General features: G+C 37.8%; 1 protein-coding gene across 3 annotated transcripts in view; it reads right to left on the bottom strand.

The window, feature by feature from the left end:
• Positions 1–2,101: 2,101 nt before the first annotated feature.
• The window catches only part of TGFBRAP1 (transforming growth factor, beta receptor associated protein 1), a 33,867-nt gene continuing 9,035 nt past the window's right edge, over positions 2,102–26,933 (bottom strand). For 2 of the 3 annotated variants that reach the window (XM_010575702.1, XM_010575701.1), the window contains exons 3-12: positions 25,791–25,985; positions 24,665–24,819; positions 18,786–18,868; positions 16,228–16,569; positions 14,869–14,926; positions 13,388–13,531; positions 12,205–12,351; positions 10,447–10,606; positions 7,817–8,250; positions 3,622–6,943 (exon numbers count right to left, since the gene is read on the bottom strand). In XM_010575702.1, the coding sequence (XP_010574004.1) occupies positions 6,755–6,943; positions 7,817–8,250; positions 10,447–10,606; positions 12,205–12,351; positions 13,388–13,531; positions 14,869–14,926; positions 16,228–16,569; positions 18,786–18,868; positions 24,665–24,819; positions 25,791–25,985 (1,907 nt within the window). In that variant the 3' untranslated portion in view covers positions 3,622–6,754. Of the gene's footprint in view, positions 2,216–3,621; positions 6,944–7,816; positions 8,251–10,446; positions 10,607–12,204; positions 12,352–13,387; positions 13,532–14,868; positions 14,927–16,227; positions 16,570–18,785; positions 18,869–24,664; positions 24,820–25,790; positions 25,986–26,933 lie in introns of those variants that run through there. The other variant, XR_774887.1, reaches the window with a different exon arrangement.

Below are 26,933 nucleotides of genomic sequence, written 5' to 3'. Positions count from 1 at the left end.
CCTTCACTATAGTTCCCACTCTGTTTTTGTTGGATTTTGACCTTGCCGGCTCCCCGGCTACGCAGTGCACAACCTGCCTTTGGTGTCCTGTAGATGCCTGCAGCGATGCGAGCGCCGATGCTGCCTGGCTTGAGGGCTTACCCTTGTCCTCTACTGCCTGAGCACCAAGATGCTTCAACAGGTTTAAACAGAGCTCAGGCATAAGACATCCAGGATTCTTCCCAAAGCACCTGAATGAAGAAAAATAACACAACCTGTGTTTCTGATGACAGCCACTCAACCATCTAAGCAGCAGTTTCAGAGAAGTAGCTGAAAAATCAAGGTAGATTTTGCTTCTGCATCTTTCTTTCCGACCACCCCATGAGTTTTTAATGCACAAAGCAAACTGGAGAACAAGCACGTTCCCATTTGTTATTTGGTTTTGAGACATCAAATAAAACCACAGCAGTGCAATACTGTCAAAGCCACACTTGCAACTAAACCCAAGCTGACCGAATAGCATGTGGCTACTGCTCAGCCGTCTTTATGGTATTATTTCTTTATATAAAGTTACTTTTGGCTAAAAAAATGCAGCAACAAAAAGAGAGGTGAAAATGTTGTTTGCACAAACTTGAAACAAGCAGCAAGTCCTGATGAGCAAACAGCATACACAAAGGACCAAGTGATTTTTAGCACAAGAGCAATAAAATTCTGAGGTGATGGATTAATTCATACCAGTAAGTTAAACTACGGTTTCAGTGAGGTCTGCCCATTTTATCATTTGCCAGGACAACCATCACATCCACAAACACATGTGAGAAAGAAAGAGAGAGGGATGTAGCAGGCAAAGGACATACTACCCCTTCGCAATGCACAGGCCCATGCCAATACCTAAAGCTAGCAGTGACAACTTCTCCCCCTGCCTGGTTACTGCCACATTCTCTTAAATTCCTTCCAGTGATGTTTTTTCAGGGCTGAGAGACATTTCATCCAGTTTTCCCACTTCTTGCTACCCAAAGGCCACCACTTGCCATCACTTTCTAGCCAGCATCCTCAGTATGTTTTGGTCACGTACAGGATTTGCCCTGTATCACGGGCAGGGAAGATGCAGGGAGAGAAGACTCAAGCACATGCAGAGTAGGGCTGGAAACAAGCTGAATTAGGTCACACCTGCATGTCCTAAACACAGATTCCTCCCTTTTCTGTACTTGTCCTTTGCATTCCTCCATCACTGCCTCCCCTTGGAGATCACACCGGTTTCCTTGGCTTACCACAGCCTCCTTACCAGCCCTTACCACCCTCCCTTTCCCGAGGTTTCCTCATATAGTTTGCCTATAAACCTATAGTGCCACTGTGGTGGTCCTGGCCCCTTCTGCTGAAGCGGGAAGAAGGGGACACCTGGCCCCTTGGCCGTGAAGTTTGCTTTGAGCCAGGGCCATTACTCCTGAACAGTGAGGAGGAAGATGAGGAACACCAGCTCCCTGCTGTAGAGTATATAAGCATCACCCTCGTTTCCACATTGCAGGGATGTAATAATCCCCTTTTCCTGGGGACACGGGCTAGGCTCTGGCAGTAACTTTGCTTTTGGCCTTGTAAGTTTGAATTAGGGATTTCCAGTAATAAAAATAAATACCATTCAGCTTTGGTAGCACTTGCATCTTTGTTTTCCCTAAATTTGTTTTTACTAAAGAGTGCCCCAGTAGAAAAGCTGCAGATTAACTTAACTTTCTACCTGGTCCCAGAGGTGTCTCTGCAAACAGCATCTGCTTTTACTCGTCTCAACTACCAGCCTATGCTCCCAGATCAACACTGGCTCTGTTTTGAGGTCTTCCGCTTAAAATGTTTTAGTACTTCTGTTTGTATTGCTCCAGGATGTCCATGCACCCATCACTGACCAGACTCCCATGTAACTGTCGGCTTTAATCACAGAAAGGATTGCTTCAGCTACACATAGGCAGATGAAGATCTTCCAAATCTGGAACGGCAGTAGCCACGTTCACCTGAATCTGTAAAAACCCAGATTCAGTCAAAGAAGAGGTAAAAACAAAGTAAAACTTCTTCCCAAAAGAAAAATTCACTAGTTTAAGAATGCCTGTTGATCTCCATTAACACCCTGCACTTGCTTAATTCAGCCTTTCATCTGACCACCTCTGTCAGTCACCCAGATGAATCCTCTATTTACCACTGAACAACCTTTCTCCTTCACTTGGCCATTCACATCCCAGGGTTTATATATCTAGAAATCAATGACAAACATAATTAAAAGATTTTTTTATTAAAAATCAACATATTTATACATCTGTACATTCCACATACTGCTGTATATGTTCACCAACATAACCATTAAGTCAGAAAGTGTTAACAGTACAGATTTCCATCTGAACAGATCTACTGCAGGGGAACTTCGGTTTTGTAACCAATCAGACATTACAGAATGCCATTAACTTCTTCTTTTCCCTTTAAAAGTAGCAGCACATTTAATTATCAGTGTTCACAAGGCATAAGCCCCAAAGTGTTGTACAGCAAGAGAAAAATTAATTAGTAAATATAGGCAATAGGAGGAGAGCTCACAACGAAAACGTAAGAGTTGCTGCTTATTATAAACAGCAGGATGTTAATAAAAGACTTAGAGTTATGCTGAATAGAGACTGCAGCAAACCGGGAAGAGTAATAAAATAAAGTTACTTCTTGATACAACTGTATAAACAGAGTATTTTTTAATGTCATTCAGGATAGCAGCCCTGCAAAGAACAGACTTTGTTATAAAGATTCAGAGTCAAGATAATGCTTGTGTGTTCAAACACGTAATAAAGGTCTCGGAAAAGATACGCTTACTCCATCCCTACCACCACCTTTCCACAGCTGACATTATTACAGTTTCACATGGTTGATATAATAAAGTGACATTTTATTGAACAAAGAGAGATGTCCTCAGGAGTCCACCCAGAGCTCTCAAGATTTACACCTATGTCAATTAAGTGCTAGAAGAGTGACAATCAGGTAACAAAGGCTGGAGATTGGGAGCAGGGGGAGCAAAGAGAGAAGTTCTCATTATAATCCAGACTCCTGTGCCTGAGCCGCCGAAGTACAGGCTGCCTGAAGAAGTCAGTTCACAAGTACCTGTGGTACACTCTGTGTAACAAATACCAATTGCTTATTTTCTCCAGATTTTGAGATCAGTATTCTTGTAATATTATCAGTGTGATAACTTATCCCTTTAAGTGACAGAAATTAAGATCTAACTGAATTCTTTCTCATAGATGTACAGCCATTAATCTTATTTCAAGCAGAGTGCCAGATTCTGGGCAATTTTTTTCTTATTAGTATTTTTCCTCTCTTTTTGACTTAGAGAGGGGAAAAACTGCATATGATGACATATACGCATCAGGTAATTCTTATGTGAGGAAGCATGCAGATATGAAAGAATAGGGTTTAACGAGTGCCTTTTGTTATGTATCAGCGACTGTAACAGAGGATGGCTAAAAAAAGTCAGAGCTGCAATATTTCTGTAATTAGAAGCTACATGTTAAGCAAACGTGCCTCTATCTGCAAAAGCATCTGTGTGAGAGACTAATCTCATTTATTATGTCCTGAATCACAGACGCACTCTCACATTAAAAAAAAAATCTGCGCTATTGTTTTGGTTTTCACACATACAAAGTTGAAGGAGAATCACTGGAACAAAAAAGTGACAGAGATGAGTTACAAACACAAATAATTTAGCAAGAGCTAAATTCAGAAGAAATACTCTGACAGAATCTCTTCTCTCCAAGGGCAGGTCTAAGACACCGCATTCCCAAACTGGAGAGAAAACGATTGCATCAAGCTTAAACTCCCAGAACCCATTTAATTTCCAAACTAGAAGGAAGGTCAAAGAAATATTCCTCTTTTCTGCCTCTCCTCCTTCACATATCCAGTAGCAATTAATAACCAGATTACCATTCATTCCCTCCTTGCTGCTGCAGAAGAACTTACCACAGTAGCAATGCTGTCCCAGGACTTCAGGTACGTAAAACAAAAATGAGCAAACTGACAGTGCCAAAGGAAAAGGAGGAATGAACTCAGGTTCTCCAATGTGAAGTTCTCTTACCCAAGGGGTGTTGTAGTTGTCCTACCTAAGGAAATTTGAATGCAGACTTTTCATAAACTTCCTGGTGATAAAGTACAGAATTTCACGCACCACTTGGACGTAGGTTGTCATCTCCTCTGGTCGAGTGTTATCCCAATTGCTCAAACGCTGCACGCACACTGGAAGAGCATCCTCCACCTGCCACCTCCCTGCTGAGCTCTTGCTCTACCTCAGCCTCACATTAGTTTTTGTGCTTTTTCTTTTTGTTACCATGGGACTTCCATATTAATTCATCCAAATGAGTTCTAGTATAAAAATTTAACAAAGAAACAGGTAACAATGTATGAATCAAATATTTTTCCAGTCCACATTTCTGGGGGCTAAAAGAATTAGATCCCCCAACTTAAACATTAATCACCCTTTTGGTCACCTGTGCTTCCAAATATGCTACCTTGCATTACTCTGATTTCTGTATTTGTTCTGTATGTACAATTATTGTTACTGCTGCATTTTAGCCAAAGTACAAATCTGAAAAAATATCAAATATTAATAAACAACTGTTGAATCTTTTACAGACATACCTTTTCATGCAATAACAATTAAGAACTTTCTCGTGGTCTGGAATGGTATGATCTCCATTCCATTGCAACATTAGCTGACAAGACCAAGTTCATCACTACCTGGTGGCTAGAATTAGTCTTAATCATGGAGACTGGTCTTTGTTTTAGTACCTCCTTATTAGGTAGGAACAAAGAGCATACTGAGAGCATACTGCTTGCAGCAAAAGAAAGTATTTCTTATGAATCGCATGCTACTGTACACAAAAGGCTTATCAGATCTTCGTAAAATCACTTTGTCTCTATCAGCAAGAATTTTGAGGACAGGGGACCACAAATTTGTCTATGTCATCATTGCCAGTTGTACACACAATGTTTGAAAACCATGAATACAAGATACAGAAGAATCTACTCATACCAGTGCCACAGGAGAATCACTCATGCCAGAATTAAGTCGGAAATGCCCACATTTGTCTTTTTTGAAGGTGCCTTTCACTAAACACTGCTTACACGTCTCAATAGAAAGTGCTACAAAATTCCTTACTTAGATTTATTTATTTTCTAAAATGCAACACAACAGCTACACTTTTTTAATTTCTATCTCAGGGAAGAGAAAGATCCAAAGGTCTTTTGCTTCGAAGACAAAGAAACGGGTATTTTTTTCCCCTGGATGTAGTCTGGTTGACCTTTCCTGGAGGCAGCACTATGCTTACAAGGCTGTTTCAGAAGCCAACCTTTCTGTATCAGGAGACCTCTGCTGAGATTGCATCTAGAAGATACCATGCAGATACCTCATTTTGCTGAAAGTCTTCACTCTGATTTGGAATGCTGAAACAGTGCAGCCATACTAACTCAGTTGCATGCTGGCCAGTAAGCTTGGCATTTATTAGAGCTTTACAGAATTAAAAGAAATACTCTGACTTTGAAATACTTAATTTTTATTTAAAGTCATCATTTTTGAACCTCTTTTGTGGGAAGCTGCTTCTTTTAAAATGGTTAAATAGCAATGTGAGTACTTATCAGGGCAGTTAAGGGTTTTTGTTGTTATTCGAAACACTTTAGTTTACAGAATGTTTTCTAGAATGTAACAATCCAGCACCCCTGTAGTGCACCTTTATAGATTTCTTCCCAATTATACCTTCTTTCCATGATCTTGATTGCACAAAGTTATCCACAAGTACTAAAATCTATTCTTGTGGAGTTCCAATCTGCCTAAGGTATGTTATAGCAAACATTTAGCACATAACCTGTACACTTATGTATCAGCTACACCTTTATCCTCCAAAGAAAGTCTAGAATGATATAGTATCAATTTATTCAACTGTATGTACAGTATATTTGCATATTAATAAATAAATCAATATTAAAGTTAAGGTCTCTTCCCCCATATAAAAGTGACTACAGTCTGACCAGACAATCTGACTTCATTTTTTTTCTTTTCTTCCAAGTACAGCTGTGTGACTGAGGCTATCAGTTTCCACTCAGTTTATTACAGTAACTGTAGGAGTAGAAACCTAACGGACCAGTGCTTATATTTAAATTCTATATAGCGGCGGGGGGGGGCCAAAAGGACTAAAAAGTGCATCAAAAGCCAACAATTTGTAGAGCGAAAATCAAGTTCATAATGTGATCCTGGGGAAGAGAATCCAGCCCAAAAAGAGGACATGCTGCAGCAAACATTATAACCACCGCACACTTTTGTCTTGATAGTAAGCTGCATGATGCCAGTCTTGTCACGTAACGTTCCAAGAATTCCAACTGCAATAGATGCCATCTCCACCTCTACAAATTTATCACCACCACATTCAGTGCAAAGCGACATTTCTTAAAATAATTGTTTGCCTTGTCTCCATAACATTCATCCTTACTGTGAAGAAAAGGCTCATTTTCTTTAACCGTTTATTACTATATACAGAAGAGCCTATATTTGCACCTCTCCGTTTCTGGTAGTGAATTTTCTTTTCTATCTACATTCATAGAAATCAAAAAGATAAGTGGCAATATTTCATATTTACTGGAAGTCTTCCCATTAACCCAAAGACTAGCTGTTCATCTTGATTTATACCTAAAGTAGCTGCACTTTGTTCTTTTTTCCAGCCCACTTTCAATGGGGTATAAGTCATGGGAACCTGTGGGACCGGAACATATTTCAAGTCTGATTGCTGGAGCTGGAAGAGTGATGAGTCATGTTTGAATTCAGATGTTTCTTTGCAGCACAGTGCGTGTGGACCATACCCCCATTTGGGTATCTTACAAACACAGGCTCGCAGAAAGGATTTTGGCACACCTGACAGACCTTTTTGTCCGAAAGAAGAATTGGGGTTCCTTTTTGTTTAACCTAAAGAGAGGGAAAAAATCCAAACATGAACCTAGCAAGAAAGGAAGGGAAATTATGAGGCAAATCATTTCACCTGTACCAAATGGACAAACCTGGCCAATGAGAGAGGTAGTAGGAAAAGATAGCTTGAACTATTTAACTTGAATTCAATTTCCACATTCATACTCATTCATTTTCATGCCTCCTCTTATGTATGGCTTTTTTTTTTTTCTTCTTTTTCTTCTTCTTTGTTTGTTTCATAAAGGAAAGCACTCACACATTTAATGCAATAGAAAACCCGATGCAGTTTCCCAAACAAGGTCACAGGACAACTCCACAGCAAACTGAGCACTGATCCATTTTTATTCCAGACAGATTCTGCTGGATATACCATTGTTAGAACTGAACAGATTTAAGAATCTGCTGGGAGCTTTAAGCAACACAGCTTTAGCTAGGAATAGAAGAAAGTTTCACAAGTGAATTTACCACTAACAAAAGCTATTAACAAGCTTCAATTAATACTAAGTGCCAGGCAAACTTTTTTGCAAATTGACAGGTCTCAATCCTAGTGAACAAATGCTAACTCACATTTGTTAAGTTTCTGCAATAACTTCGTTAATCTGTAAATCCCAGATTCACTTTCCTTCAGCCCAGAAGTTCATCAAAGTTGTTCCCATTTCAAAGCCCCCACCTTCCCTTTTGTTTTACAGAGAAAGCATAAAATTAAGTTTGAATCTAGTAGTCATGGCAAAAAGACTAATAAATGCAGCAAGTAAAATTGCCAAGGAGAGGAAGACAACTTTGTCCTAATTCTTCAAACTGCTTCTGATTATTACGTATCAAAGGACTTAATCGTAAACCTTCAAAGTGCCTCTAAAAAAACCAACAACCTACCTTCTCATGTTTGTAGATTAAGTTTTCAGCTCGTGCTAACCCAAGTGCAGTCTGAGTCATTCTTTTTGTATGAATGCTTTGCCTCACTGCTCCAGCCAGGAACGGGGAGAGGAGCTGCACTGACCAGCTGTCAGGCACCACCTGCAGAACCAGAGCCGCATCAAATTCAGCAGCGTGCTTGTTCAAGAGATCCACAGCAGCCATGACTAGTGCACAATCCGAAGTGCCTGGATTCAGGTACACTGACAGCAGCATATGGAAAAGCCTCCGTCTGTACTGCGTGTCTCTGTTCTCAGAGTTCCATATACAGTATTCTTCAGCAGCATGGAAGTCCTTTAACTCGTGGACAAGGATATGCAAAGCCTTCTCATGTTCTTCTAGTTTTCCATATAAAATTGCACTTTCCATATGAAGGTCTGTGCCCTGGATTTTGTCTGTTAAATGAGAAACAAGGCAATATTTGCTCAGTGGTGAAGATGACTACTCCCTCTCCCAGAGTCAAAGCAAACAAGCCCACAAAACTCAACTCCTTCTATTTTTGCAGGGGTGCTGGCAGCTATACAGAGGACAAATGTTTGTATGTACAAGAATGCCTAGAAACATATCTCTAACAAAAGAACACCACAAAATACGGGAAAAAGAAATGGCTAAATAACAGGTGATAAAACCAGGGTCACCGACATCTTTTAAATTCTAGCATGTCAGTCTTGCACATTTCCACGCACACTGCTACCATGTATGATAAACTGTAAGATGAAGCTGCAATGTTTTTAACCTCTGCTTCTCCCAGTGTTATAGAAAAATTACAGAATAGTTTAAAGTCCATAAAAGACAATAAAGATCACATAGTACTTCCCTTCAAGAAAAGGGGACTACAAACCCTTAATCCAGTCTGACAGTTTAAAGTTAAAATGTCAGCAACAGGCAGGGGGAATGGCAAGTTCATCTGGCATTTCAAGATAAAGTAGAAAATCCTCTTTTTATTGTAAAGGTGATAATTTGGCATAGGCCTCTGTATAAGGTATGGAAATACAATGTGTTTCTCCCCAAAATATTTTGGTCATCAAGGAGGAACACACTAGCATGCATTGATCTCACCTTCATGTAAGGTAAGAATTGTCATGTAAGAAATCCTGTGTTTTGGAGTACATGAATTTCAAGAAAATAATCCATCTTGTAACTCTTGCCCTTAAAAATTTGGTTAAAAATTAAAGGATGAAAAAGCAAGAGTTTCAATGACCGTGTTATACTTGTACTTCATCTGTCATATAACACTTTGCTGACTGGAAAGGCAAGGGGACATTAAACATTGGTAAGTTATTTTAGTTGCTACTCAGCTATTTTTATTTCCACTTCCACTGGATTTTTCCACTGAATTTCAGAAAAACATTTCACATCTTTCAGTACAATAACAAGTCACCCCATTGTTCTGGTGGATGAAACATTAAAAATTAGCCACTATAAGCATTGGCCAAGGAAAACATTTTGCTCAACTGTTGCTTGCCTTATACCAACACTAAGAGGTATGTTGCACTCTGCACTCAAAAAGATGCTCATATTTTTGTTTAGCATGAACCCCACCTTTCAGGGTGAGAGTGGGTTATGGACAACAAACAAGTCCTTAGCAATCAGATTCCTCAAAGCTTCACTGCAGTTCACTGAGAAACAGACTGCTTCACAAATAAACCTGTAAGTCTTCCATTTGCAAAAGACTGGCACAAGTTACATGCTCATCATTAAAAAGAAACTGACTATAAATTAAGAAGATAATTGTATGAAGATATTTCTTCTAGCTAGTTATGGTATTCTGCCTTTGGTGCAGTGGCAAACATACCATTGTACCTCATGAGCTATGGGAGATCAAAAGACAACACTAACAGACACGCTTTCTAAATTAACTTGTGTCTGTCAGAAACACAGATGGTAAGCCCATCAACCAAATACACCTAGAAACCTCAGATCTTTTAGTTTTCTATCCTTATGAGGACTTTAGTTTGTCTCCTGCTGGAACTAACATATAGCATTTTTTTGTGGTTTAACCCTAGCCAGCAATTAAGCACCATGCAGCCACTCACTCACTCCTCCCCCCTCCAGTGGGATGGGGAGGTGAATTGGGGAAAAAAGTAAAACTCATGGGTTGAGATAAGAACAGCTTAATAACTAAAATAAAATAATATAACAACAACAATAATAATAATTGTAATGAACAGGAACATCACAAAGAGAGAGAAATTGGACCCAAGAAAAGACAAATGATGCACAATGCAGTTGCTCACCACCCACTGAACGATGCCTGAGCAGCGATCCATCCCCCCTGGCCAACTCCCTCCAGTTTACATACTGAGCATGACGTTCTATGGTATGGAATATCCCTTTGGCTAGTTTGGATCAGATGTCCTGGCCATGCTCCCTCCCAGCTTCTTTGTACACCTGCTTGCTCGCAGAGCACGGAAAACTGAAAAATCCTTAACTTAGGATAAGCGCTACTTAGCAACAACTAGAACATCAGTGTGTTATCAACATTATTCTCACGCTAAATCCAAAATACACTGTACCAGTTACTAGGAAGAAAATTAACTCTACCCCAGCCAAAACCAGGACACATTTATAATAGACAGCATGCATCTTACCCAAAATAAAGTGAATTCTATACAGATCAGATTTCTGAAGAAGACTGCGTAGTTTAAACAGCAGTTCAGTTGTTTCTGTACAATTATCTGTGGTCACAGATTTTAGCTGAAGTATTGCCTCCAAGTACAAGACAGCTAGATGAGTATGGTACTTTTCTTTCTACAGATAAAAAGAGCAATGTTAGCTCAGTTTACAAAGACAACCCCTTCTCCCCACCAGTAACAGTGATGAATATTACATAATTACATAGAACTGTCTTTTAATTAATTTATTTAATTCAAATTAATCAGAAAGTCTTTTGTTCATGCAGATAGACAACTTATTCAGACCAGCTTCACAAAATACATTATACCTATAGCATGGGATTCTCTATTTCATTAATACAGATATTTCTAAAATGTAGATATGAAGCATCTTATTCCTAAACCTCTCTTCACCTTAAATAAACAAGCTCTATAAATAGCTTTTCTTGTGCAAAAATGATTTCCTTTCAAAAGTTCACCTAATGGAAGTCAATGTAGTAAAGCAGATGTCTCTCCTTTGAGTACAAGTATGATCTCCACTGTGTCTTCTCCTTTTGTTTCCCTTGTAAAATGAGTAATTTTGATCTAATTCACTACTCCTCATATTCAGGTACATTCTTTGAACTTTTCTATTTCTGCAATAAAATTTGAGAAAGCCACCAGAGGTAGACAAGCACTCTGAAGACACAGTGCTTTTTGTGTTACCCACTATCCAATATTCATCAAAACAAGCTGATGATTTGAATGTTTGAAACATTCTCACTAAAGCATTCACAATAATCTAGTACCTCCTAAAGACCAAATCAATTTATAACCCAGCCTTTACTAGCAGTTAGAGTAGACTTAATTATAAATTATTTTTGTTACAAATATTCTACAAGCCACTATGTTTAACTCAAAAAGTTTGTTTGAAAACATTCATGACATCAGAAACTAGTACATTCATCCGTCATGGTGTCATACACCTTAACGTATCTGCAATAGTGACAGAGGGAAACCATTGATCTAGCATGTGTATTTGAAGAATGTAAATTAGTGAAATGGTCATCAGTTCTGCTGAGTTCTTTCAACATTAATTTCCTTGCTTTATTTGCAGGTTAAAGTAACTTCTCCTGTGCTTGAAATGTCTCATATCCAAGTACCATAACGTTTGGCTGCTTCTGTATTGTGCTTAAAAACCCAAAGATAGAATACACTGTCACTTAGACTTGTGAACACATCTTTTGGACATTCAACATACAGAGTGTGGTTTGGAATTCTACGGTGAGAGATGCATGGTTTAATTCTATCATTAATTGCTCAATCTCTCCAGAAGGACAGAATAAAACATACCTGCTTGTAAAACACTGAATTCAGAATTTTAGTATATTGCTGCAACAGTGCAATAGGATTAGCAGTTGCTCAACCATTTTTCTATGATCTTATGAGATAGAGGTTTGAGCCTCAACTATGAAACAGAAAAGTATGCAGTAATCAGACGTAAAAAAAACCAAATCTCTGCAGGGAGGTAAGCAACTGTCTTGCCATTATACGAGTTGAAAAGTTAAAAATAATGCAGATATCTGCTCCTCATCCTCTACTTAAATCTTAAAACCACTCCTTCCCTACTCTGAGTACATCTGAAAGCCTTCAAATTATGCTTATTTATTCTGGACTTTGGCTTTTTTCAGAGCTGTTCATCATAGTCTGCATTCTGAATCCTATGCCTACTTTTAGTGTTCTTTTAGCACTCACCTCTATTTTTCTTTCCAATACTACATGTTCTAGATATTTAACACGTGCTTTAGGATATTTGTTAAGGCAACTGATGATATCATCTGGATTAATGTTGTTTTTCTCCTGTTCTTCCAAAGACCTTTTAGTGAAAATCTGTACGCCAACCTAGAGAGAGTTAATTGCATTTAGGAACTCAGTGGCAACCGTTTCATTACCTTCTTATTTTAAATACTTAATTAATAGCACCATCGGATTAGTTAGTACATTAATCAGGAAGACAAACAACACAAAACCCTGCTTGACACCACCAACATTACACTACTTGGTGCTTATTGTGATCTCACTCACTCCTACCTCCATTACCTCAATTTATAGCCTATACATTGTCCAGCCTATAAACCTTGTGTTGGGCACAACCTCCACCAGCCACAAAAAATATTGAACTGATTGGCATAACAGCAGAACAAGAGACTTCAGGCTTTGCAGCAAGAAAGTGTAAGTTAGAGACCAGAATGTTTACAGCCTTATCAAATGTGATGATATACACAGAGTAAGAGACTTCTATAATGACCAAAATGAAAGTCTGGAAATCTGTCATTGCACGTAATAACTGAGCCATAAATTAATACAAATTAGGCACTGACAAGTTCCAACAACACAGACTGTCTGATATAGCATCAAGCATCCCATTTAACAGCACACCGCACTAATGGATGTTACAAAATTATTTTTTTTAATTTTGGTGGATTAAGTCAATTCTTGTAGCAATGAGGTTTTGTCTTGAATGAAGGCTATTTCTTCCACATCCTAGTGTACACAGTTATCACCTCTCCCTGGAATCCTTTTAAAAAAGAAACAGCAGCAACAGTTAACCTGTTAGGTGGTTATTTTTTTTTTTTAAGATCTGAAAATTATCTTGCTTAATATGAAGAAAAACAGAAGACATGCTGTATCTTTCATTGTACAGAATGACCTAAACTTTGTTTTCAGAAGAAAAAGAGGCAATTATCACTAGCACTTATTAACAGAAGGGCTTAGAACAATTGAGAAACCTGGAAGTTTTCTTCTGTTGATCACTATTTAACTGGCCTTAAAGATTCTGCAAAAATGGTCCAATTAGCTATCAAGATGGAACAATGTTAATGAACACTCAAACACCACTGCATACTGATGTTCTGTGAAAAGTACACCAATCACAAACCTCTTCACTTTTTTGTAAAGCCCAGTCAGAGTATTTCCACACTAGATCTTGGTCTGAGCAGAATGTAAGGAAGTCTACTATATATTCATAGAGATCTGAACGTGTAGAATCTTGAATGTCTCCATCAACTATTTTCACCCATAACTGCAACAAAAACACACACAGATTAAAGTGCTTAAAACATGTACTAGTTCTTCCAACTCAGAATTTATGTGAGCTACTACAACACTTAGTATTAGGTGTTGGTACTTCTGGAGTTAGAAAGAGCTCCTAGGAACACCCAGCTGCAAGGGACCTCACTGCTCACTAAATTTATGCCTCCTTCCCATCACAGGCTTTTCTTGTACCTGCCATATTCAACTAATTCAGACACCATATCATGCGGATTCTCATTCTGAGAGTGGTTGGCCAAATAATTCAAGAGGAGGTACACTAATCACAAAGAAAGCTTTTAATAAAGTCTTTCTCTCCAGTTCATGGTATACTTTTCATGTGTTCTGCGTAAGCAAGATTGAAAGCAAATGATACAAACAATTTAGAAGAAAAACTGATTTTTCTTCTCTTCTTTCATTTTGACTGAAGAACTTTAAGTACCATGTGATATCATTTTTATATATGTTATAATTGGAATTAAAAGATGCCACATCTGGCAGACCAGTTTAGCAATAAGCCTTGTTCCTGGAAACATAAAGAAAAATATCTTGCACATGACAAAAGTACATACTGTTTTTGTTGCCCTTACTGGTTTTCTGCTCAGGAAATTACTATTTACGTAACGGACCTGAATGCATTTGACAGTGTTACTGTGATTAACGTACTTAAAAAGCCACACAGTAAGGCAAACTACTTAAGGTATTGGATATGGTCCAAGACATACATGCTATTTATTGATTAAGAACATATTAATTTTTCTAGATGAAGTTTTGCAGACAGGAATACCAAAATTACTTAGCCTGCAGTCTACAGACCACTGATAGTCTTAGTGACATCAGAAGGGGGAGGGTCCCCAAAGGGATTACTAACCCAGCTGAAACCCACAGATCTTGCAGAATGTGTTCACTGTCCATCATCGGAAAAGGAAATAAACTCAGTTGCTGTCAGTGTCTGCCATGAGATTACAATACTGCTTTGCTGTGTATGCAGACTAATCAGTACAGGATATGTTCCTGAAGTCCCTCAAGCACCTTTTAAAGTGATCTCTTGATTATTTTAGTGCTTCTGTCCATTTGTTAAGAGTACAAACATATGTTCTGGTATGCACAGTTTTGCTTAAAAAATAGCATACAAGCATCTACATAGCTGTCATCTTCAGGTTTTTCACATCTAGCATATTAATTTATTCAAGGAAATCTTAGCATAAGTTTCTTATATATACACATTACTACTTTCCAAACAGATAAATTAGCACCTCAGATTTTTATCTCAGAGGTAAACTGGTATTTGGAATGGTTTACAGATGACACTAAAAGCTTTATTCTAACCTGAAGTGCTGCAGCATCCTGACCATTGTAGTGATACAGGAGACCAAGGGCAAAATACCTGTACAGAAAGAGAAAATAATATTAAAATTGCTAGATCTTTCCTACCAATTTCATTACGGTTTGATTAGCACAGAATATAACAAATAATTGCTTACAGTGACATGTACATGGTCATGTCTACACTTGAACAATTGTCTGTAGGCTCTTTTTCATAATCAAAGAAGAGAAGTTCTGTCCTAGAAATGTGTCTGTCTCTCCTGTCTAAGGCAATTTCTAGTTATTAGCTCCAACTTAAAGTATATGTCAAATTAGAGATGATCCCAATGCCGTTCTTTGAATTTTATATACAGACTTAACACAGAGCTCCAAATAATAAATATTCCTCCAAGAGTTAATCAAGCGTCATTAAATCAAATTTTTATGATGGTTTTACTTAAAACTTTTACTATCAGAACCATTTTTTTCTTTACTGCAACATGAAATCAAGTCAGGCAAGGAAGGGGTTTGTACAGTGCCATTACAGAGGTTTTTTGTGTACTGTAATAAAAACACAGCTAAAGTTCTGTACTGGCTGTTCATGGAACGATTCCATTCATGTTTGCCATGCAAACTATACTTACCAAGAGAAATAAATGAAACTACCCTAATTCTAACCACAATTAAAGACTCCTCCTCACCACTGTAGTTGCTACTACTGCACCACACAGTTTAAAGAAATGAAATCCAAGACAGTGACACTACCTACGACTGGAGTTTGTATTTTACACATTTTCTATCTAGTGTTTCCTGCTTAATGACAGTCAATTCTCCACCTGCTGGTATTTCCAATTTGAAGTCATCTGCAGTCATCTTAAGCAACCTCCTTTTGGTGAGTCAGTGGGAGTACAGAAAGTATGCAATTCAAAAGCAAGATCTCTTTCCCTGAATAAGCAACTAAAATTTTAAAGCCACTAGCTGGTTAATAGCTTCTGCCTAAGGTAGCGCATACTTTAAGGCATATTTTCATTCTGTCCAAGCACCACTACCGCGTCCATTCAACTCTCACATTGTCACAAGGGTAAACAAATCACTTCCCCCACCCCATTTGTACCAATCCTTTATTTTTGTGTTGGACACAGAAACTGTCAGGGAGAACTCTGTATTTACCAGCACAAGACAGAACACATTCCCTTTACCTCAGAGTGTCAATTAATACTTTTTCACCAACATTTTTAAATGCTGACAAGTCAGGCCAAGTTGTCTTTTGGACCTGAAAGCACAGAAACTTCAAGGATCTGAACACGTTGCTCTAGAAGCCAATAGCGTTTAAGACAATTTTCCCTCTGGTCTCAAAGGTGCAATACTCAAAAATCCACTCACTTTTTGTGTTTTTCCAGCCAGGCAGCACTATCTGTTAAAAGACAAAAGTTCTCCGAAACTAGCAGATCCAGCAGGCTTTCATGATTTGCCTCTGCGTATAGCTTGAGTAAAGCTGTGTCAATATCTTCCTTGTAGCCATTTGCCACCTCAGTGCTGCGGACTTCATTCAAGTAACTCATGAGGAACCGTTTGCATTTTGTCATCTTCTCCTGGTCACCTTGGGTCAGCTGATTTAGGTCCGCGTACTCATGCAGAGGGGGATGAGACCGTATAAATGAAGAGGAAGTAGGCAACAGGAAGGGGTAGAGAGAGATCAGCTCCCGGACATCAAGCTGGCCGCTTCTGCAATTACAGTGTCAAACTAGATGAAGCAAAAAGAAAGAAAAAGTATACATAGGCACAAAAAAATAACATACTGGGAATGTGTGCTCACATATGCTTAGGGTCAGGACACTAACAGGTTGTCAGTTTCTGAAAGTTACTGCCTTCTATGCTGGAGAAAATACACTCAGAACAAATCTGGAATTTTTTTTGCTCTTTCTGTCCAAACTTGTTTATCATTCTTTTCCCTCCTCTAGATATTGAAAGCTCTGAGAATTCACAGACTGGCCAGCCTTTTGCTTTTGACATCCCACAGCTGCTCTGTGGCATATACAAAAACCAGCTGAACACCCTTAATGCCATTCCTAGGACTGTCCTAGACTTCATCCATACATTATGGGAACTAGTCTTCTGATGGAGGCAAGAAAAATGGAGAGTGAACCCTTTTAGGCAAGCCACAAAGACTGTTCAAGTGTAATTCTGTAGAAAACAGCAACTTCCTGTAGAAAACTAAAGCTTTCAGAACATGTGTTTGCATGATGAAAATGTTTTCCCCAACCCTGAAATGCACCAGATTCCTCCTTCAGCTCACTTCTTAAGGAGGTTCTGAAAACGAACCATGGACACCAATTATGCATCCATCCAACCAATAAGTAGTAGCCTTTTGTACAGGCATAGGTCTTGGGTGTGCATCTATGTCAGATACTATGCAGTGGCTTTTCCACTTCGCATGTGAAGAGCATCTATACTTCATCCAGGAGCAAGCTGTAACACAGATATGCTACACAAAACATTTTTCTTCCAGCCTAGATTGAAGAAATTCCTCAAGTGTCTGAAGAATGCATGTTGTGACAGAAGAATAAAACAAGATGTTTTTTCACATGAAAAAACAACTGGCAAACAACTCCCCAATTTTCACAGCTAGAGTGACTCCTCCTCCCAGGCCTTGCTTTAGAAGAACAGCAAGAAATGAGAATTTATATTTTATTTCACTGTCAAAGTCATTATTCAGAATTCATCTTTACAGATGAGCATTCCTGAAATGCAGGAGATACTGTTGGTAAAACAAAATAATGAACTGACAGTTCTCTAAAAGAAACCCTGGTTAGTTACTATTTTATTGCAAATAAAACTTTTAAAAAATAGTTCTTATCTATCCGGTGACCAGCAACCTCAAAAAGCCCTTCCCTTCACAACCTTGATTAGAACAAATTCCAAAAAGAAACAAGTTATAACCATGGAAGTAGATGACACAGCAGATTTCTGCAGGCAATAAAATGTGAAAGATCCTCACAAGCAGGCTCATCCCTTCCCTACTGTTGTGAAGTAGCTAAAGCATGGGGCATGCCCTGAGCTGTTCACTTCTTGCCAAAGACAGTTCCAAAACCATCCAGGAAGTATGAACAATGGCAACACCTATTTAGAACTTTTTAAAAAGTAAATACTGTCCTTTGGCTACAAAAATCTATACAAGAAGAATGAAATTCTGGGAGACAGCAGCAACAGCAAATTTAAAAGCAGCAAGTATCCTGTTCCAGAACCTAGTGACTGCAAAGCATGGGAACAGCCAAAACGAACAATAGAGGACCACAACAGAGAAAAATCTGAACATGGGAAGCTTTCCTGTGAGAAGAGGTTTGAATAGCAAGTTTTTCTGATTTATACACAGAGCTCCTACTGCCTCTACACTAGAAAGGCCAGCCTCTAACAAGAGTAGAGTTAAAGTGTTCATGTCTACTTTGCAGATTTCTGCAGTTGAAATTGCCTTTTAATCCCTCTTTTCAGACTTGATATTTGGTTTTGAAATTCTGAGATCTACATTATGATGGAACTCACAAGTAGATGAGGACTTTTTTTTAAGAGGCAGAATAACTAAGAAGTAGCAAGTTCTGTCAGTAGCATGACGTGATGGTTCAAATCACAACACAGGCTCAATAATAAAGCCTTGACCTTCATGGGCATAAAGTAAAAAAAATCTCCGCATGTACAACACTCAGATTACAGGATTAAAGCCTTAATGCTACTGTATGTTAGCATGCCGAAAAATCAGTTGCATTAACTCTTCAGTTATGAAGTTGTTTCAATGTTACTCTGTTTTTATGCCCAACAAAACCATTTTATCACAGTGAACTCACATCTGCATCAAAACACATTCAAGCAACTAAGTTTTTAAAACCAAGAACACTAACTCCTTATTTAAAGAAGATAAATTAATAAAGTTCTTGTCACACAATTACCTGAAGAGTTCTTTTGCTTCAAAGAACTGAAGCTGTGCAAACTGTATAAAACCTGCTTGCTGCAGGATTCGTTTGTACATTACCTATGGAAGAGAAGGGGGGAAAAAAGGTTTATTATCTTTGTAAGGAGTTATTTATGTAGTGCTAGTCACTACTGCAGTAACTACCTGCCAGAAACACTGAACACATGATCTTCAACCAGACCTGTTAAGTTACATGCAAAATAAAGCCTTGATCCTCTACATTTTAAATTGTATGTACCTGAATATACTGAATCTGCTGTCCAGACTCAGCTTCTTACACAAAAGTGTGTGAACAGAACACTGTTCACGAATACTTACTAAAAGCAAAGTCAACAAATAGCAAGTTTTCTTATTCAGATAATGACTTATCTGACATCAGTCTGACTCACCGCAAGTGTTTGCTTGCGGTATTTGCAAACGTAAAAGCCAATGGTCATCTCTGAAGTTCCCCATGATTCAGCAGGCACAAGAAAAGATTTAAACTCAAGGGTGGTCCCACTTGACCACACAGAGCCAACTTTCTCCCCACCTCATCTCACTTCTGCAGGAACCTTGCTGGTGATTCTCATAGGCTCATCCCCAGCTGATGACCATATTTCAGACTTTCTGCCAGTTTGGGTGGTTTTGTTTGGTTTTGTTTGGTTTGGGTTTTTTGCTTTTTTTGTTTTTTTTTGTGGCCCCCCCCCCCCCTTTTTTTTTTTTTTTTAAGTAAAAGTAATTCCAAAGCAGTTCCACTTATCCAATATGCAGTACGTTATGCAATGTACATAAAAATATGGTTAAAAAGAGAAGCACAAATAAACCATACAAAAAGCTATGTGTTATGAAGTTTTACTGTTAAGGTCATGCCTAGACAGAAAAAAGTTTACAAGTTCACTACAAAAAGAACACAAAACTTCTTTAAATGCTACGTATTTATTTAATCTGAATGGTCAATTAGTTACCATGAGATAAAATGAAACCCTTGTGCCCAGTGTATTTCCAATGGCAAAAGAGAATTACTAAAAGCAAGAAAGCTAAACTATGCTCTGCAAAGCATCCACTGTTTCTGACAGCACTGGTTATTTTGCAAATACACCTAGCTACATCCACACGCCCTCAGTTTTTCCCTTCAACTTTCTCATGAATATACAGTTTTCTAATGTTTAACAGTGTACATGAATGCTGTTATTAATAACAAACTCCCCATTTTCAATGAAAATACCCAGAGAAACTGCAATACATTAGCAATGTATTCCAGACAGGAATTGCTAAAGAGTGTCAGGCCTCCAGTCGGGTAGACTGATATTCTAATTGGTGATTTTTCACCTTGATTAAAGATTGTGGATTTACCAAGAGAAAAGCTTGGCTTAAATCCATTTAGTCTGTGCATGCTTTACTAATGGATTATCTTAAGGAAATCCTTAATCTTGATCATTAACAAGCCATTAAAACCTATTGATCTGTAAGGTTGTGGGACTTTTCTTGCCTCCCCAGCATGGGGGAGAGAAGGGGAAGCAGAGGGAAACGCTATCTGGCACGCCTTTTCAGACAAACGTTAACAATATAAACAATACTTCATGACATTTTTATATTAATTAATGTTACTATGCTTTACATCCAAGTGTACTAATTCAAAATACAGTTAACTAAAGCTAAAAGGGAATTTAATTACAGTAATAAAGTAAAACTTCCTCAGGTGATTAATTCACAAAATTTCCAAAATATTTTGGAATTATGACTGTGTTATTACATCACTAAATGGTAATCTGTGAACTGACGAATACCCATCTGGTCACATTCTTAAGGATGCTGGTGAAGGATTTCAATCTGCAACTATATGCATCCTATAGCACCAGAAAAACTTCAAAACCTGGTCTCAGACTTTCCAGGCAAAGCTGAAGCACAAACATTTCTCACTCTGCTAACTAGTGTCAGAAGTAGGTTGGTTTGGGGTTTTTAAGTCTGTTTTCAATCTTTGCAATGGAGTGACGACTAATATTTACATATTTAGTGAATTAGGATATTGGAATTAAGTTTGAATTGATCTAAGACACTGAGAACAGTGCTTTAGTTGTAGACCTTACTCTGTACAGCAGTCTTTTCAACTAGAAGTTGATAAGAGCTTGTGGATAGTGTAAGTATAAGCCCAAGGGATCAGTTTTGAATTTGAACTGATTAAGTGGTATTCACATTCATTTAAATGTTGACATATCTTCACTTGTCCCTTAAAGCCATGCAACAAAAAAAGCTGTAGAATGTCTACAGACAGACGCTTTCCCAACTTTTTAAAGATGCAGTGATGGGATAGGGAATATCCAGGTTGATTTTTAGCCAACAAGATAAACACTAGACATTAAGACGTCCTGTGGTAAAGATTAGGGAAGCAACAGACCAGACTGTTTGTGGAAGCGAGAATATTCTCTCCTTCTCACAGGTTTTTAAAAACAGGCTAGACCTACGTGCCAACCACATACAGTTAACTTTTGTTTATGATAGAAAAAACCATATTGAGTTCTTCCAGACCCATCTGCCAGATACTGCAATAGGCTTCTTTTAAAAAGGTACCAAGTTACACCCAGTCAAAATTCAACACACTGTTTATTCCCCTATCATTTTTGAAGAACCACCATAGGACTTGAAGTGCTTTAGGCAAATTCTATAGTTGACTGAATTCACGTTAGAAAACTAGCTACAAAAACATAAAATAAGATTTGTATTAATTCATATCTGAAAAAGCGCTAGAAAACAGAAAGATGACTGCTGAAGCTGCAATAGCTATAGCGAAGCCTTAATTCTCCCAACTGCTAGAAAAACCCTTTCTAAAATGGTCAGAATTACCAACTAGATTGCCAAAAATAATTTTTCTAGAAAGTCACTTTGGCTTTTGGCCAGATTTGGGTGCAGTTAATATGTTTTTTGAAACTAAAAAGAAATGAGGAAAAAAAAGAAAAAAAAAGAAAAAAGAGAGATACCTATGCAAGATGTGTGTCAATCTAACCAAGGTCTTCACTACCATCAACCATGATTTCTGCAAACTTCAGCTGTCCTGAAAAATTAATAAGTAGTATTCAGTCATTTCATGGTAGCATGGTAGAAAGGCCTTTGTATTCTTCTACCAAAAATGATATCCAGCAAAGCCACCTCCTTGCAACACTTTTGCTTAGCGTTTTTTACCTAGCAGTAATTCTTAATGCTCAAAGACAAAGGAATTTTCATCTAATATGGCAGAGATAAATTTGCAGTCTGGAGGGACCATGGGTTAAATAACAGCTTAAAGCTACTAATGCATGACCTGCTTCTTTCCAATAACTAAATATTGGCTGTACAAATAATTCTGAAAGTACAGTACTTTACTGTTTCAATCCCACTATCATTCTGCATTACCAGCATATATATATAGATATATTTATGAAGGTATAATACTGCTGATATAAAAAGAGCAAGCAAGCAGCTGTGTATGCATGCAATGACAATGCAGTATTGAACTGTAGGGAAAAAACCCATGGTGTCAAGAACTGTCCTACAATGCCATGACTGAGTTCAAGTCACATGTAAGATGGCAACAGCCACTGCAAACTCCAGAAATTAAAGCAGTCTGTGGAGAAGGGCGCACTTATACTACATGTACCAGACAATTACTATCACTCTTCTGTATGGATAAATTATAGTGGCTGGACCAAGTGCCTTCATGCCAAACCTATGCATTCCTTCCCACTGCTTGTATAAAATGGCAAAACAAGGTCTTGAAAGTGTCAGCTACTCAGGAATCAGTAAAGCTTGCAAAATAGATGTCCAAAAATATCTATTAGAAGATACCTATTATCTATCTATCTAAAATCTATTACCTAAAGATCTCTCTTACATAGGAATTAGAAAGGAGTGACTATGTGATCAGTTAAAGTATGCAAAAGAAATGTTGCAAAAGACATATGTAAGGCATGTAATTTGGCTGAACTCCATCAGATTTATATTATGCGAGACTACAGAAAAAGAAAGTCTGATGTGCTTCTAACAAACCTGTAATGACAGCATTAAATATTAGAGGCAAGCTCAACATGTTACATTTCCAACTACAGATAAGCTCTGAAAAACTGGACTAACGTCTCAACAGCTGAGCCAAGTTGAGTCATTTTAATACGAGTCAATGGGAGACTCCATCAATTTAAGCTGATTATTATCTATTTCCAAATACAGCCCAGAACTAAACCAGGCCATTTCGCTTGCAAATAATAGGTTTTCTGTTTTTCAACTGTAGCATTGACTCAAAGTAACTGAACACCCTTAGAAGTAGGTTAAGTTAGAAAGAACTTACAATATTCGTGGAAACAGTAATTTCAGGTACACAGTCATTGTGCACGTAAGATACATGTGAACAGAAAGTAACTTATCCTAAATACAGAAAAATCCTAAATGCAAGAAAACTTAGGAGGAATGAGATTCTACATGATGTATTTTAGATAATGAATTGCAGTTCATCCTGTGGTAAAACACAAAAAGACATCTCCCACACTAAATCAGCCTAAACTGGAAAGAAGTAATTGGAGAATTAGAGATCATCATACTTCAAAGACATTGATTAGATCATGTATCCTGTTCTCACAGCAGGATTTTAGTTTGCTTCTTTAAACAGATTGTGAAAGAAAAGTTGGAAGTGAAGATGCAAAGCCAAACATGCTGGAAACTGAACTCTGTATTTGCCTAAATACTTTTCAGCTTCAAGTACTTCCAGATAGTTGTACCTTAGCAAAAGGATGGAAACACTTTTCTCACCAAGCTTTTTACTTCCAGCAGCCTCCCAGCTGTTCATTCAATGGAGGAGTTAAGGATCAAAATGAAAGCTGATACAAATTTCATTTAATTTAATAACTGTTTTTCAAGGGCCTTTTATTTAAATGACAAGGAATTAGAAACTTATTGAAATTTAAAAAAAAATCCTGAGAGTGTGAATCATTTTGAACCACTGCAATTCTGTAATTTACCTAGTCATGTTGCAAACTTTACATCTTCCTAAACAAACCAAAAGTAATGCAACAGATAATATTTTAACGACAACAAAATGCTCTGAAGTGTATTAAAAAAAACGAAACCAGATTTTCTGCAGGTTACAGATCAAATTTTGCTCTTACAAAAGGAAAGAAACCAAGTCAAATATTCATTCACCTACTTGGCGAGTAGAGATTTCATGCTACTTTTTCCAAGTTTCAGTCTCTAAATGACAAATAGGAACAAATACAGTAGAATATGTATTGTAATATAAACCAGAGGTACAAGAAAATTAAGACAAATCTTTAATCAACACTCTAATCAAAGAGTTACTAGGATACTTTGCCACACAAAAAGCCAAAATATTCAGTTACACACCAGTACAAGCACTACTTGTATGAGTTTGGAAGTAGGATGTATTTGCTTTAAGATTTCCCATCACTTAACTCTGAAGCTGTACTGCTGTGGAGTTTAGGATATGGTGAGAATCTCTGATAAAAAAACTAAAATCTAAAAATTCTGATCTGAAATAAAGTATACTTTTTAAACAGCAATAGCAAATAATAACGACTTAGTTCTAAGGAAGCATCGCAGTGGACTTTCTATCACTAGTTTTTCGGCTTTGTTTCAATTTTTTCAAGTTACACACTTGAAAAGAAACCAACACCAAAATCTCAGCAGAACAGCAGCATTCAACCCTGCCAATGTCACAGCCAATCATGCACGAGCCAATTCAGCAGCATGGCTATTTCTTCAGGGTGAAACCATAAAAGGTATTAGACTTCCTTTCAATGCAAATTCCTCCCCCAGCCTTTCTAGTTATGTGACCATTGGCATATATGCCCCCACTGTGAAATTTATGTTTTCACGAAAATTAAAGGAAGGACAGACCTGAAATTTCTCTTTTGGAATATTCCTTCGAGCTCCTTTTGCTAGAACAAGGGCTTCTTCCACTCTGTGGCTAGCTAGAAGATCCTGAATCTGTTTTTCCAAAGGTAGCGGCACCAAGATATACACACCCTTATTAGTAGCAACAATCACCTTCCCTGGACAGAGCAGACAGACATATTCAGTTTAGATTCTCTACAGAAAAAAACACATTTCAGAAATAAGCTTTAAGATTTGCTATTTAAGATACGAGAACTGAAACAGTGTTAAGAGTTCCAAAACTCATCTTTGTTGTTACCGTATTTAGTAGATAGTATACTTTACCTGTAAACTGCACCTTGGAAATACAGAGATAATGGTAAATTTGTTTATTTACAGCAGATTTTGTTCCACTCTGAGTAAATTAAACTTGCTATAATCTCTCATGATGAGCTAAGCTGTAAAGGCCATCACTGAAACTATTGCCCAGATTCCAGAGAATAGGGACTTTTAACTGCTAGATATTTCCACAGGCTTACATTAGAAAATTGTAAGTTGTACATCAAAGGTAGTAAGTAATACACAGTTCATAGTGCTCGAGTTTGTAGCTCTCCTGGAAGAAAACAGCAACGCAATGTATTCCACAATTAAGAGCTCTTAATTGAAGAGCAGATGGAAAAAAAAAAAATTCTTGTATTTTTTGTTTAACAATTCTTTATGAAATACCCCATTTAAAACCTTTTAGAAAGGAATACAAAAGAACAATTTTTAAGATGTTAGAACTTTGTCAAGATAGCCAATGGACAAATACCTGGAGCTTGCAATTATAGACTAGTAGCATTAAATTAACATTGCTCCTTTGCAAGCAATAATCAAGTTACAAGAAAAAGCTCTAACCCCACAGACTCATACCCAACAATTAACTTGACAATTAGAGCACATTTATTGAGCATACATTTTGTTAGAAGCATGGAATGTTAGATGACTTAAGTTTACCTATCATAATATAATTGGGAAGGCATTTGCAATAATAGTTTCAACAGTTAATGTGCTTGCTAGATTTTGAGTTTAAAAAACATACTGAAGTGACTGTGCCCACAGTGGCAGTTGTTCCAGAATTATTGATGCAAAAAAGTGTTCTTTTTAATACCTTCAAAGTCCTGTAGAATGTGACCTTCTTTAAAAGGCAAGGTTTGCTTTTGCTGCTGGTCCAGCATGCTGTGCACTGTAATGAACTCATCATCGAGAGCAACGACGTAAGGAAAGCACAAAGCTGCTCCAATCACGTTTTCTGACCAGTGCACAGGGGCACGCTGTGAAATGCCATCTACAGTTGCAAACATGCCTACAAAAAGGAAAAAACAAAGCCTTGAGGCTCGTGCTAGCTGAAGACTGTTGTTTTCCCAATATGAGGCATGGGTACCAAGGCACAGAAATAAAAAGTCTCAGAACAAGAGATGCAGTATCAGGCAGCATGACGACAGTGCATCACATCTCCCTGGACATTATAGACCTGTTGGTTAGTTCAGTTCAAATTTTTTTTTTTTTTCCTTCTCCTTCACCACAGAAACAGACAATACCAAAAACTGAAGGGAAGAATACTGAAGGAAACTAGCAAGAATTATTCAAGTTTAGTAAGTTTCAGATTTTTTTTACAAGAATTATGCCACATAGTCTGAATTCATTTCCCAACACTAATTTTTAGTGAGACTCAGCATTCAAACAATACTGCCTTAGCAGGAGGCACAGACCTGCATTGCCTGACCTATCTGGCAACAGAGGCATATTTGTTCCTTGTAGTGTCAAATGTCTAAAGAGCATTTTAGTCGACAGACAATCATTTACTTATACTTTTTCACTTTTGCTACAGCAAAATTTTCACACAACAAGGGTCCAGCTCCTTGGGATGAGTCACTTCCTCTGAGGCATCTGTGTTTTCAATCATCTGAAAAAATGCAGAGGCTGCGTATAAAGCGTATTTTCCCAAAAGCCAAGCACAAAGACTTTTTTAATATCCCAGTGATACCTCCTGTGCTGTCTTTGAAATAACCATATTAAATCTGCAGTTAATTTGTGTTTTCTTTGCCACTATCTTTCCTCCTGTCTATTCTGTCCTTCTTCCTTCTCCGAGCTTAATAGGAATTTGACTTGCTTTTGGACGACACACCACCAGTTCTGTCTATGCTACCTGATATTCCCCAATTCTTCCTGAGACATTAATTGAAGAAAAACTCCAGTCAAAGTTTTCAGACCTAGTTCAGTAATCCTTTGCCAGCTGAGCCATACCGAAGCA

Source organism: Haliaeetus leucocephalus, unplaced genomic scaffold, assembly GCF_000737465.1.
Source record: "Haliaeetus leucocephalus isolate CR32 unplaced genomic scaffold, Haliaeetus_leucocephalus-4.0 Scaffold495, whole genome shotgun sequence".
Classification (NCBI taxonomy): domain Eukaryota; kingdom Metazoa; phylum Chordata; class Aves; order Accipitriformes; family Accipitridae; genus Haliaeetus; species Haliaeetus leucocephalus.
Note: the sequence above shows the minus strand (reverse complement) of the source record. Positions and strands in the feature narration are given on the sequence as shown.